Source organism: Elephas maximus, chromosome 19 (assembly GCF_024166365.1).
Source record: "Elephas maximus indicus isolate mEleMax1 chromosome 19, mEleMax1 primary haplotype, whole genome shotgun sequence".
Lineage (NCBI taxonomy): Eukaryota > Metazoa > Chordata > Mammalia > Proboscidea > Elephantidae > Elephas > Elephas maximus.
Window position 1 is genome coordinate 65,402,061 of NC_064837.1, and position 13,901 is coordinate 65,415,961.

The 13,901-nt window shown below is 48.4% G+C and overlaps 1 protein-coding gene, 1 long non-coding RNA gene and 3 other non-coding genes across 5 annotated transcripts; 4 read left to right on the forward strand and 1 right to left on the reverse strand.

Moving 5' to 3' along the window:
• The first annotated feature begins 1,905 nt into the window (after positions 1-1,905).
• On the forward strand, positions 1,906-7,268 carry MRPL58 (mitochondrial ribosomal protein L58). The gene is made up of 6 exons (XM_049861088.1): positions 1,906-2,101; positions 3,438-3,474; positions 5,462-5,521; positions 6,060-6,142; positions 6,231-6,400; positions 6,902-7,268. Exons 1-6 carry the CDS (start codon positions 1,916-1,918, stop codon positions 6,984-6,986), a joined length of 621 nt encoding a protein of 206 aa, XP_049717045.1. The 5' UTR covers positions 1,906-1,915; the 3' UTR covers positions 6,987-7,268.
• A 2,875-nt stretch (positions 7,269-10,143) lies between these two features.
• TRNAR-CCU (transfer RNA arginine (anticodon CCU)) lies at positions 10,144-10,216 on the forward strand. Its single transcript has one exon. It is a non-coding gene; the product is annotated as a tRNA-Arg (tRNA).
• Positions 10,217-10,744: 528 nt separating this feature from the next.
• Positions 10,745-10,817, reverse strand: TRNAR-CCU (transfer RNA arginine (anticodon CCU)). Its single transcript has one exon. It is a non-coding gene; the product is annotated as a tRNA-Arg (tRNA).
• On the forward strand, positions 10,765-12,438 carry LOC126062501 (uncharacterized). The gene is made up of 3 exons (XR_007514073.1): positions 10,765-11,440; positions 11,646-11,880; positions 12,134-12,438. It is a non-coding gene; the product is annotated as an uncharacterized LOC126062501 (long non-coding RNA).
• TRNAR-UCG (transfer RNA arginine (anticodon UCG)) lies at positions 11,495-11,567 on the forward strand. Its single transcript has one exon. It is a non-coding gene; the product is annotated as a tRNA-Arg (tRNA).
• Positions 12,439-13,901: the final 1,463 nt, after the last annotated feature.

Sequence of the window (13,901 nt, forward strand, 5' to 3'; positions counted from 1 at the left end):
ATACTTTGCTGTAGAGTCAATTCTGACTCATGGGGACCCATGTGTTAGAGTGGAACTGCTCCATGCTCCACAGGGCTTGGTTAAAAGCTTGGCTGCCCCCAAGAGACAGAAAGGGCCACATGAACCAGAGACTACATCATTCTGAGACCAGAAGAACTAGATGGTGCCCGGCTACAACCGATGACTGCCCTGACAGGGAACACAACAGAGAACCCATGAGGGAGCAGGAGAGCAGTGGGATGCAGACCCCAAATTCTCATAAAAAGACCAGACTTAATGGTCTGACTGAGGCTAGAAGGACCCCAGTGGTCATGGCTCCCAGACCTTCTGTTGGCCCAGGAGAGGAACCATTCCTGAAGCCAACTCTTCAGACATGGATTGGACTGGACAATGGGTTGGAGAGGGATGCTGGTGAGGAGTGAGCTTCTTGGATCAGGTGTATACTTGAGACTATGTTGGCATCTCCTGCCTGGAGGGGAGACAAGAGGGTAGAGGGGGTTATAAGCTGTCAAAATGGACACGAAAAGAGAGAGTGGAGGGAGAGAGCCGGCTGTTTCATTAGGGTGAGAGTAACTGGGAGTATGCAGCAAGGTGTAAATAAGTTTTTGTGTGAGAGACTGACTTGATTTGTTAACTTTCACTTAAAGCACAATAAAAATCATTAAAAAAAAAAAAAAGAAGAAGAAGCAGCTTGGCTGCCAACCAAAAGATCAGCAGTTTGAATCCACCAGCCACTCCTTGGAAACCCTATGGGGCAGTTCTACTTTGTCCTGTAGGGTCACTATGATTCGGAATTGACTTGACGGCAATGGGTTTGGTTTTTTGGTTTAATCTTTACATGAGCAGATCACCAGTCCTATCTTCCATGGCACCGCCAGGCTAGGTCCAGCGCAAACCATTTTGCACCATCTAGGGACCTTTCTGGCTGGGAGAAAAGATTGAAGTTGTCAAGAATTTCATTTTACTTGGATCCACAATCAACACTCATGGAAGCAGCAGCCAAGAAATCAAAGACACATTGCATTGGGCAAACTGGCTGCAAAAGATGTCACCTTGGAGACTAAGGTACGCCTGACCTAAGCCATGGTGTTTTCAATCACCTCATATGCATGCAAAAGCTGGACAATGAATAAGGAAGACCGAAGAATTGACACCGTTGAATTAGGGTGCTGGTGAAGAATATTGAATATACCACGGAATGCCAAAAGAACGAATAAATCTGTCTCGGAAGAAGTACAACCAGAATGCTTCTTAGATGCGAGAATAGAGAGACTAGTCTCACATGCTTTGGACATGTTGTTAGGAGGGACCAGTCCCTGGAGAAGGACATCGTGCTTGGTAAAGCAGAGGGTCAGTGAAAAAGAGGAAGACCTTCAAGGAGGTGGACTGACACAGTGACTGCAACAATGGGCTCAAGCATAACAACAATTGTGAGGATGGCTCAGGACCGGGCAGTGTTTCTGTTCTGTTATACACAGGGTCGCTCTGAGTCCGAACCGACTGGACGGCACCTACCAACAACAGGCGGGTCAGGGCGGGCCTCGTTGATAATGTGAGATTGGAAAGAGCGATCCAGGCGGAAAAAATAGACTCTGTAAGGGAGACAAGAAGTGGCGTTTCTAGGTGACACGGGATCCAGGGGGTTCTTTTCACTAGGAGGAGGCAATCTTGCGAGCTCGCTGTCTGGCCAACGTCAGGCCCACTGCTGGAACGAACCCCAGAGCGCCGACCAGACCTCTCGCGGGCGACCAACACGGAGCCTCTAAGAGTCGCCGCCAGAGAGCAACACCGAGCCCAGCTCGCCTCCTCCCCAAGATGGGGGCTAAAAGCGGCGCGGAACTAAAGTTCGACGGAAGCGCGAGCTAGCGGAAGGCTGATAGAAAGCGCCCGCCGGAAGCAGGCGGGAGTCCCGAACATGGCGGCCGGCAGGTACATTCGCTGGGGCGTGAGCCGAGCCGGAGGTTGGCTGCTCCCGCCGCCTGCGCGCTGTCCCCGCCGAACTCTGCACAAGCAGGTAGACGGCGCCGAGTTCCAGAGTATCTACAGCCTGGAGAAGCTATACCCCGAATCCAAGGGGGCGGACACCGCCTGGAGAGTCCCGGTGAGCGGGGAAACGCGGGATACGAAAGGAGCGTTTTTTTGCCTCTGCTGGGTGACGTCAGGAATCCGGGGTCTCCTTGGCCTGGCCTGCCTCTGCGTCGAAGCCCCGCCTCGCACCCTACGCGACATTCTCCCGGGGCAGGAGCTGGTTGCCCCAGGAACTGAGGCCTGGGTCTGGAGAGGGTGTCATGGTGCCAGCTGTGGTTCGGGTTCTTTACGCTTGGAGAGAGCCCACTGGATATGCTTCTTTCGAGGCCACCAGCTTTTCCGCGTTCGTTTCCCGGCCCACGGGCCCAAATTCCTGTCCCAAAGGCAAACGGGGGCATTCTGGTCCTCGAAGGTGGATAAGAAAGGCCAGAGCTTGCAAAGTTGTTCGCTAAGAGGAAGATTACACTGTTCAGAGCCTCTAGTAACCCCAGCACGGCTGAGAAAATAGGACCTATCCTTCGTTCCTCCTGCATGCATTTATTGACAGGCCACTGTGTGCATCCACTGTATTAGCCCAGGGAGCTGGGGAGCCAGGACTCATCCAATTCCATTGAGCTTCCACTTGCATCACTCCAAGAGAATATTCGTTCATTCATTCATTCAGCAAACTTTTACTGAGAGCATGCTGTGTGCACTGTGCTATGGCTGGATAGAGAATAGTGAACAAAAGACAATGCTTGTGCTTCTTTTTATATTCCAGTGGAAGGAGACAGGCCAAAAATAAGTAATATAGGGTATGTGAGGAGTGCTGAGTGCCTTGGAGAAAAATAAAGCCCAGAAGGAAGTGGAGTGCTAGGGCTGGGTAAGGTTGCAGTTTTTAAGTAGGATGGTGTGGGAAGGCCTCAGTGAGAAAGTGACATTAGAGTAAAGACCTGGAAAAAACAAGGCAGCTAGCTGGCTGTGAGAATAGTGGGGTGATGAACCTCCTAAGCAAAGGGAACTGCAAATGGAACAACCTCTTGTTGCCCAGGAAGGATCAGGTGGGCTACCAAGTTTGTGGCTCCAGGCTGGCAGAGAATGTTCCTTTTGGAGTCTCTCTGATATATGTGTGCTGTGGCTTCCTTCCTCCCAGGAGCCAGGCCTCTGATGGGAACCAGCACAAGCTCAGGCTGAGGCAGGCAAGGCTGAGAGGTCAGTCCATTTCCCTAGAGAAGTATTCTGAGGTGGTACCTCTGGAGACTGGGGATACTTCATCCATCATTCTGATAGGATGAGTTTGCTGGGGGCCCTGAAAATAGCAATGCCTATATGTGCATTGTGGCTTTATGTAATTTCTTTTGATGCCTTGGACCAAGTAGGAGTTACCCAACAGATAATACGTATTTGACTCTGTGTACATTACTTTACAGGATGATGCAAAGCAAGCCAACAATGACATTCCTATAGGTAAGTAATTCTGTTTTATTAAAAAGCTGTCATTGCTCCCACCCCTCATATGCACCCTAAAAGGACAGAAATTATCTTTGGGAGTGCAGAACTGGAGTCCTTGCAGCATCATTTAGAACAGCGAATGAAGGATGGTGCAGCTGCTCAGTGGAGTACCGTGCAGTGCACAACGTGTACGGAGAGCTCTGGATGTGCTCGTGACATGGACAATCTCTGTAATACATCAGTTGGTCATTACTTGAAAAAAATAAGGTGCAGTAGAGTATACATAGTATGCTATCATTTGTGTTTTACATATATGTATACAGGTACATGTATATATATCTGAAAGAATATACAAGAAGCTGGATACAGGGCTGCCTTGGGGAGTAGAGAGGAAATGACAAACTCAGTGGCTGGGGAACAGGAGTGGAAGAATTCTCCATGTAATCCATACCTTTAGAATTTTGTACGTGTCAAGCAGAAGGCCAGGCCTGACAAATTTGGCCAGTAAAGAAACAATGGGCCCTTTTAGATTTGGACAGCTTATTACTTGGATGGACAGTGAAAGGAAGAGTAGCCGAAGGTGTGGCTCCCTGTGGCCCTTGCTCAGAGTGACACTGAAACAAGAGGCCAGATGTCCACTGATATGACTCCCTGTTGCCGAGGAGCCAGTGCCATGCTGCAGCTAAGCAATTTTGTAGCCTGCAGCTGTGTGCCTGAAGGTTGGGGAGGGGTATGTGCAAAAAGCCTTCTATCTCATCAGAACCTGGGGTGATGAGAAATTGTCTCATGACAGCCTCTCAGGGGCAAGAGAGAGGCAAGTGGGAAACGGCCTGTAGCAGCCCCTCACAAGCCCCCCATGTGCTCATGCTCTGGAAGGACTGCAGGACATTCCTGCAAAAACTAGACTCAGTGCAGGACGTTCCTGTGAAGACTAGACTCAGCACAGTTCAAGCCTTGCCTATGTAACCTCTGTGGTTACGTGCGACGTTGCAAGTGTACCATGGGGCGGGGGGGGGGGGGTCATTCCCCTACAGCACCATGTGCATATAGCCTGTTCAGAAACAGAATTTAATCTGATTTTTCATAAAGAAGAAAGCTTCTCAGAAGCAGTGTCAAGGCGGGTCACCAACGTCCACTGAGGCCTGTTCTCTGTCCCCATCGTGCGACATTCTTTGCCATCCAAACCTCTTATGGTTCACAATCTAGTCTCTGAAGTTTTCCCACTACCGCGCCTTCCTTGTGAGGATGGCGCAGGACCAGGCAGCATTTCGTTGTGTTGTACCTAGGGCCGCCGCTGTGAGTCGGAACTGACTTGACGACAACTAACAACAACAACATGCCTTCCTTACTTTCCTCTGAGACGCTACAAGACTGCTTTCCATGAATTATAAAAATGACAGAAGAAACCTCATTTTACAGATTAAAAAAAAAAAAACCTGAGACCCAGAGAAGTGGTGGGACTCTGCCAAGATTTCCCAGTCAGTTAGTGACTGAGCCAGTGTTAGAAACATAGGCTCCAATGCCAAACCAGGTGCTCACTGATTCAGCTGGGCACTGGGACTACACGGTGACCACACAGTAAATGAGATACAGCCCTGCCCTTGGAGCTAACTGGGATTCCACAACCACCACAGTTTGAAATTAAACATTAAACTGAGCGTGTCCCTTAGTTTGAGCTTTTGAGACAGTCCTTGCTTTAAAACAAACAGCAGAAAGCTAACATGGCAGGCAGCAGACCAGAAGCAAACGACCTGGGTTATGATTTCACTCCCTTGGATGTCTGTGTGACCTCAGCAAAGTCCCTCACCCTCAATTTGTTTGAGTTTTGACATCTGTAAGTAATCTCCAGCTTGACTAATTTGAATGTTACATGCATCTGTATAAACGCCATTGAAAAAGGGGTATTATGTGTGCCGGGGACAGTTCTACAGAGGGTAAACTAGTAGCACTTTACACATTTTCCCTTGGGATAATCAAATTTTTGTGTTCTTCTGGTTTACAGATCGCATGACGATATCTTATTGTCGGAGTAGTGGTCCTGGGGGACAGAATGTTAATAAAGGTACAGGGTGCCTATGTTGTTTTCTTTTACTTTAAACTTCAGCTGAGAGACAGGCTCGAGGAGCTCCATGTCTGTATTTGTGTGTAATGAAAGGATTTTTCAGCAGAAGCTTAAATTCCGCCAGCTTATAATAATCCTGTTTCTTCTTTTGAATGAGCTCTGAATCTCAGACTTTCAGCCGTGGGTTGCTAGGACTGGGATTGGGTTTCGAGTCTAAACAAAGGAAATCACAGTGTGAGTTGGCAGCCAGCTACAAGAACAGGTTTCCATCCTCATGGAGCCTGTTACCCCCATTCTTTCCAGAGCCCAGTAAAACTGTAAGAAAAGCACTGAAAATTGAGCTACTGCAAGTTTATTTTTGTCCAGAAGCACCTCACTATCTTTGCAGGCTCACTCCATGACCAACTTTGTATCCCCAAGCTGACATAGGATAGAAATGTACATGGTGGGATGTCTCACCTCTCATTGTTTCTGGATGGTCACCAGCCCCCCACTGAGAGTCTCAGTGACCCGTGTCCCTTCTCCCTTTGATCCACAGTGAACTCCAAGGCTGAAGTCAGGTTCCATTTGGCAACCGCCGACTGGATTGCAGAACCCGTGCGGCAGAAGATTGCCATCACGGTAACCAGTGACCCCTTCCCCCATAATCCCTCAGTGGCTTTTAACCCTTTACTCTGTAGGACTCTGGCTTCTCCGTTATTCTCTACAGCATAAAAATAAGATCAACAGGGCAGGAGAGTTGATACTCAGCTCTGAATGTAGCCGCTATCAGTTCCGGAATCTGGCCGCTTGCCTACAGAAAATTCGAGACATGATCACTGAGGCCAGCCAGACCCCCAAAATGCCATCCAAAGAAGATGCTGTGCTTCGGAGGATCAGGTACCAGAAAAGACCCTAAAAAATGCAAAAAAAAAAAAAAACGCACTGCCATCAAGTTGATTCTGACTCAGAGCAACACCGTAAGACAGAGCAGAGCTGCCCCATAGGGTTTCCAAGGCTGTAAATCTCTATGGAAGCAGACTGCCACATCTTTCTCCCGAGGGGCCTCTGGTGGTTTCAAACCACCAACCTTGCAGTTGGCAGTTGAGCACTTTAACCACTGTGCCACCGGGGCTCAAGGAAAGGATGTATGTTTCTATAAACGGATCCCTGTGGACAAGAGGCTGCACAGGTAATAAAGGAGGCAGGGTAAAGTCCAGGACCTCTCAGCAGACAGGTGGAAAAGCCCCAGGAAGGGGGGAAGACTGACCTGAAACGAGGGGAAGGAGCTGGCACCCGCTGATTTGGCTGCTCAGGGTCCCATGGAGCTCCAGTGTCTCTTGCCATTTTCAAAAGCACTTATTGAGCATCTGGGCCTAATTGTGGTCTTTTTATTTTCAGAATAGAAAATGCGAATCGGGAAAGGCTGAGACAAAAGAGAATAAATTCTGCCATCAAGACAAGCCGAAGGGTAGACATGGACTGAGATGACCCCCTGCAGCTGGCAGAGACCACTCTGCAGGGTGTCTGGCAGCTGCAGCTAAGAGTCCTTTAACACCACAAAGAGATTTCTTTCTTTCTTTTTTGTTGATACTTGTCTATAATATTAGAGCTGCCACTGTAACATTATCATAGTAGATATAATATCTAATATGAATGTTCCTTTGGAATGAAGGTTGCAGGCACCGATTGTAAAGGTCTTTATAAGCAGTCATCATGTTGTCAAACCTTAATTGTCCATTTAATGTATTAGCTGCAATAAAATTTTAAACTTTAATAGGCTTCCCTTCTCATTCAGGATGCTTCAGAACAGAAGTCCTACCTTTCTCTCAGGTGAAGTGTGCCTAACAATTATTTGCTTGCCACTGACTATATGTCACGGTACAGGGGAAACAGGGAGGAATGAGCTCTGGGGTCTGCTCTCGGAGCGTGCACTCAGGTAGCAGGGCTGAGAGAGGTGAGTGGACATTTGAGCTGGACCTTAATAAGTAAAGAGAGGAGTGGAACATGCCAGTTGAGGGGGACAATATGAATAACGGAGACAGGAAAGGGGGGGAGGTGACAAGAAGCCAGTAGTACTGAATGGCGTATTGTGCAGAGGGATTATGGGAGATAAGTCTGGAGAGGAAGATGCAGGCTCAGTGTGGAGAGCCTTGAATTCAAGTTAAGGAGTTTAGATTTTATGAAACGTAGGTAAACGGAGCTACTGAAGGTCTTGCATGAGGAAGGCATACCATGTGTTGGGCAGTGGGTTCTTGGAGGCAGAAAAAGAGCAAGTTGGAACTGGGAAGTGATGTTTGCAACAGTATAGGCAAGGGAAAGAGCACCCAGGCTACGTGACAGTGGTGGATTACTCGTGTGTATGAATTTCTTAGAATATTCTGTCTTATTTTGATCTAATTTACTTGTTTGACAAATATCGTGATGATTCAAATGCAGGGTGATGAACAGTAGTAGTATATACACCTTACGTGAGCAGGGACCTCATCATTCATGTGAGAACGTTTATAAATGACCTTTTTACAAAATAACAAAAGATCTGAAAGATGTGGTCCCTGCCCTCGAGGGACTTAGGGCCTAGTGGGGAGCTGAGGCTTATATGCAAGGAAGTGCAACATTCATTAGTTCTTTCATTAGTTCAGCACATACTTATTGACTGCCAGGTGCTAGCTGAAGTGGTGGGGAATCAGCAGTGCACAAAACAAAGACCTTTCTTCTGGGGAATTTACATTCCACTTGCAGGGAGAGAGAAAGATCAGGTGATGAGAAAAGCTGACAGGAAAAATGAAGTCCTGTTATAGAAACAGGACCTAAATGTAGCAAAGGACATAAGAAAGGCCTGAATAACCTGTGGGAGTGACAGGAGTGACTAGTTCCAGCAGGAGGCTCAGAGACATCCCTGAGGAAACTCCTCTTACAACTGATGGGCTGATCGTATCAAAGAAGTGATTACATTATATCACAAAGTGAAGGATAACTATGTCGTTACATAACTGCCAAACTACTGAGAATCATGGCCCAACCAAGTTGACTCAAACTTAGGCATCACAAAGATATACTTGAAGGAGGTGGCTTTTGAGATGGGCCTGAAGGAGGGGAGGAGCTGGGCATGGAAAAAGGAAAGAGCACGTCACCTGAAGCTCCAGTGCTGGCTAAGGTCAGGGCTAAGAAAGTATGGTCAATGCCAGGGCCCTGCCTGTGGCTGGGACAGTGTATACACTGATGGAGAGGATGGGCTTTGAATCCACCATCCCCCCAGCTGTGGGACCTTGGGCAAATTACTTCTCTGAACCTTAAGTGGAAACCCTGGTGGTATAGTGGTTAAGTGCTATGATTGCTAACCAAGAGGTTGGTAGTTTGAATCCGCCAGGTGCTCCTTGGAAACTCTATCAGGCAGTTCTACCCTGTCCTATAGATAGGTCACTATGAGTCAGAATTGACTGGGCAGTCCGTTTGGGTTCTTTTTTTTTTTTTGGAAGTTTAAGTTCCCTATCTATAAACTAGAGATGATGTTACTAGTTCCTACCTCATAGGATTAATGTGGAATTTAAATGAGTAAGTGATTAATGGCACATACCAAGTGCTCAGGGAATGTTAACCATCCTTAATAGCTCATTTGGCTGGAACCCAGGGAACAAGGAGCTAAGGAAGGCAAGTTTGCCACGGTGAGTGGGAGCCAGATCCAGAAAGGTTTTAATGTGACAACTAAGACATTTAGACTTTACCCAAAACAGAGGATGCTGGGGAAGATCGTGTGGCCATGACTGAACAAGGCAAGGCTGCAGGGAAGGGGCACAGGTTGCAGGCTGACCCAGGTGAGCAGTCAGGTGCCCAGTGGTGACAGGGATGGGGAGAAAACATGCAAGAGGGCTTGCGGGCAGAAGATTGGCCGTGGTGGCGTGGGAGCAGGTGTGTGACTGGGGTGATGCCTGGGAGGACAGCTGGATGGTGAGTGAGGTTTTGTCTGTGAAGAGTTGACTCTGTGGGGCCTGTGGAGGACCATCCAGGTACCATGCCAGGAGAGGGGATGGAGCCCTGGAGCTCAGGAGTGAGGCTGGATCTGGGAAATCCAGGCCAGGGGGACAAGTGGGGTCTTGGGAATGGATGGGAGCAGTTGAGGAGGGGGGCAAGCCAGAAGCTGGGGGAACGTATGGTTAGATGGTGAAGGTGGAAGAACAGGGAAGGGGTGGTCCAGGATGAGGTCGGCATCCCTGTAGGTCGCCCCAGGCGCATAGTGCTGGACCTGTGAAGACCCTCAGAAAACACCGGTGCCATGTGAAGTGGCCTGGAAAAACATTTAAGCCACGGAGGGAAACCATAAAGTGAAACAAAACAGGCTGGTGTGGACAGTAGAACACAGAAGTAGGACCCATCCTTTAAAAAAAAAAAAAAAAAAAAACGAGGGCAAAAGAATGAACATGGATGCATAGATATAATGTTGTGGGAAAGAAGCTAGACTTTAAGAAAGAGTATGGTTCTATTTGTGAGAAGTTCAGTGCCCGTCCACGTCCTCGACACCACGGCGGGCAGACCGCGCCAGCCCAATGAATGCGCGCCTGTCTAGGCCTTTTTTAGAAGAAGGGGAGGCCGAACCGTCTGCAACAGCCTATTAGAGGAAAAGACGCCACCTTTGTGCGCCGCAAGCCCCAGTGGCCTAATGGATAAGGCACTGGCCTCCTAAGCCAGGGATTGTGGGTTCGAGTCCCACCTGGGGTACTTTTTTAGTCCACCCCCTCCCGGAAGTCGCCAAGCTTCGCTACCGCCCAGGCGGTCAGACCCGAACTCCAGAGTCGTCCCCACCCGCTCCCACCGCCCCAAGTCCGGTTCCCTGCCCTAATCTAACGGGGGAAAGGGCGAGGAGGGCCTGAGGTGTCCCCACTAGGCTGGGCTCAGGTTGCCGCCGTACTGACCCCCATCTTTTGGACAGGACTCGCCCAGTAGGCTGTAGGGTGCAGCGTGTTCCCAGGACGCCCAGCTCCGCGGCCCTCGCCCAGCTGGCGGGGAAGCCCGGAGCCCGAGAGGCCGAAAGCAGTGCCAGCCATGGGGCGCCCGGAGACGGGACAAAAAACTCGCGGAAACCTACCAACTGCGTTGTGAGACAAGTCCAGGGGGGAGGTGGGGACAGTGCATTGCAAAGGCTGGGAGCAAACAGAGAAGCTGAGTCTCTACTGCAGCCTGGAAGGTGGAGCGGGACAGGGCAGAGACCTGCGCGTCCCAACACCAAAAGCTCCCGGCGGAGGAAGCCACCCCAGGTGGGACTCGAACCCACAATCCCTGGCTTAGGAGGCCAGTGCCTTATCCATTAGGCCACTGGGGCGCGGTTAAGAGTCGGTTCCACGTGGTCGGTGGTTACTGCCGGCTGAGCCCCACGTGCCGGAACGCCCGCCCCCACGACGCCCGCGGACCCCGGGACCAAGCAGGCCCGGGCCCAGGCTGACAAGCGGAAGCCCCGCTGTCCCGCACCGTGTCAGCACCGGCTGCGCGAAAAGCAGGAGTTACAGGCCAGGTAACGGGGAAGTTATCGGCCCGGGCAAAAGGGTGCCCAGAGGGGGCGCAGATGCAGCCAGTGTCAAGGGGTGTCCGAGAGAGCTGCTGGAGTCAATCTGGACGCGGAAGAGCGAGCGAGGAACGAGCCCACAAATAAAACCAGGGCCCGATTGCTGCGCCACGCGCCGCGGAAGGACATGGGCCACCCGCTCAAAAGGAGGGGCGCGCGCAAGGACTCGAACTCGTAGCCCCTGAGGCGAGGCCGGAGAGCTCATCTCTTAGGCTATATACCCGCACCGATCAGCGGGCTGCTGCAGCTCCAGCCAGGCTCTGCCTCTCAGAGGTGGCGTGCCGGCGACTCGGCAGGGGAGGGACGGGGCACGCGCGCTTCGCCGCAGGGAGCGTCACGGGCGGGAATCGGGATTGTAGCTCCTGGAATCCGTGGTAGCGCTGGTAAGTTCCTCGATCACGAAATAGTTGTCCTAATAGGGGCTGTTTGTGCGTAGAGACCGCGTGGCCTAATGGATAAGGCGTCTGACTTCGGATCAGAAGATTGAGGGTTCGAGTCCCTTCGTGGTCGCGGTAATGTTTTAACTCCAGAGGAGAGGGTAGCGCAATCGGTCCTTCAGCCAAATCCTGGTCCTTGTCCCTGTTTTAGACTTGGAAAGACGTCCGGATCCCCTCCGCACGAGTGCTCTCAGGTTCCGGAATTGGAGAGTCGGCGCCCGAGCCGCGTTGGGTTTTGCAGGTGGATGCTTGCGGGGACCCCCTGTGGGAGACATACACCCCTGACGTCATGACAGCCCCGCGGCGCCACAGTCCAAGAGGCATGTGATCGCCGGGTGTTCGTGTTATGTGCCAGTGACTTACCGGCTAAGGCACCGGCCCTCCAGGTGAGAGATGGTGGGTTCGTAGGCCAACTGCGGGTATCAGAATGGTTTGAAAGAAAAGGGAAGCTGAAAGGAAGTGCTTAGCCATGGCAGTTACGCTGTTTTTATTTTTATTTAATAGCTTTCTCTACTCTTTTTGGATGTTTCGGTTGCAATTAATTTACCTTTTGTTCTTGATGAAGCCCGGACTGCACTTTGAAAGGTAAACTGATACCAGGACAAACGGGACCTCATTTCTTGTTGCCTTTTTCCAAAGATGGTATCCAGAACCAGCTCAACATGCGAACATCCACCTCGTAAAGCTGCTCTGAAAGCGACGAATCCACATGCAAATGAAACAGCCCGTCATATGTGAACTCACCGCTATAAAATTACAAAAGCAGGAGAAATTCATTTCTGCTGTTAGAAATCAGGTTGTGGGTGAGGTTGTGAAAGGAAGAGGGGCTGCTGGCAAACTGATAAGGTTCTGGGTTTTTTAAATCTGAACAGGTGTGTACCCTTTGTGAAGGTTTAGAGCTGTACACTTAACAATTTGTGCTTTTTCATATATATATAACACTTCAATAAAATGTTTAATTTTATTAAAAATGTACTGTTCAGGCCAGATTATTTATTTTACTTGAATCTCATAGCTCTTCAGGAAGTATGGGTGGGCTTCACATCTCCAACATTTTGGGAATAATGTATTTACTTGGAGAAAGGTTGTATTGTTTCATGAGATTTCCATAAGTCCTTGACTCAACAAAAAAGTTTTAAATAATCACTATTCCTTGTACTTATTAAAAAAAAACACCCACAAACCAGAATAGGATCCTCCCCCTCTTTCCATCCCAGAGTGCCCGGGATTGGGAATGTTCTCTCTAACCCAAACCCGTCCCCACGTTTTGTAGATGCTCTGCCACGTGGCTGCAGCGTTTCCCTAGCCTGGACTTGTAGAGCCATCGCTTCTTTTATGGCCTTCAGCCTTCACTTTTCCCTCAAACCATCCTGTCTCCATGGAGCTTACATTCTAGTGAGAGAGAACAGTAAGCAATAAACAAGGTAACTCAAAAAATAAAAAAGACGATGAGGGACTGACTCTCAGTTGTAAAGTTTTGCTTAGAAAAACTCTCCCACCTGAATTTTATATAAAAATTCACCTATAATTTTTGTTTATTGTGGGGTTTTTTTGTACCATTTAAATCTGTAGCTGGAATTTATTTTCAGTGTCAAGGAGCTGTTTTTATTTTTATTTTTTTTTTAATATTTGAACACTTTTCCCCAGTGACTTAAAATGCTACTTGGAGTATATAGTAAATACTTAAATGCTTATAGTTAGTATTTATGTTAGAGATGATTTCTGAGCATTCTTTTCTGTTCCACTGATGGAATCAGGTTTAGCTTTTTATGATAATGTATGACAGTACTCATTTCCAAATTTCTTAAATGTTTTCAGTCTTCTGTTTTCTGATTTTTCTGGGGTTTCATTTTAGTAACAACTTAATGCCATGAATTTGATTATTTTGGATATGAAATGTTTGTGATTTTTATTTTCTAAGCATTCTGTAACTACAGGTTTGATTTCCTGAACTAGTTATTCAAGGCAGGATAAATACCTTTTTTGTCCCTTTAATTGCCCGTAAGGAGATGGTACCCTCAGTGCAGCCAACCTATCCTTTCCTTTCATCCTTGTTGAATCTTTTTCTTTTTTTTAAAACAGTTGGATTTTGGGTTGACCCAGTTTGAATTTTTGCTTCTAAAGGGGTGTTTATCAATTCATAATCATCACTATGTTTGGTTCTGTATTTGTGCTATTTTTGTTTTTGCTTATTTCTATCTTTAACTTTTGTTATTTAGGATGCTTGGGCGGGGGGGTTGATTTTCCTCTCTCTAGTGATTTGCAAAGCATAATCCTATTTAACTAGTGATTTTTTTTTTAATGTAAAATTAATGCATGCACAATGCAAAAATGTCAAACAATCCAGGAGGGTATAAAATAAAAAGTGCCTCCTATCCCTTCCAAATGCCTTTGACTGAGCACCTAT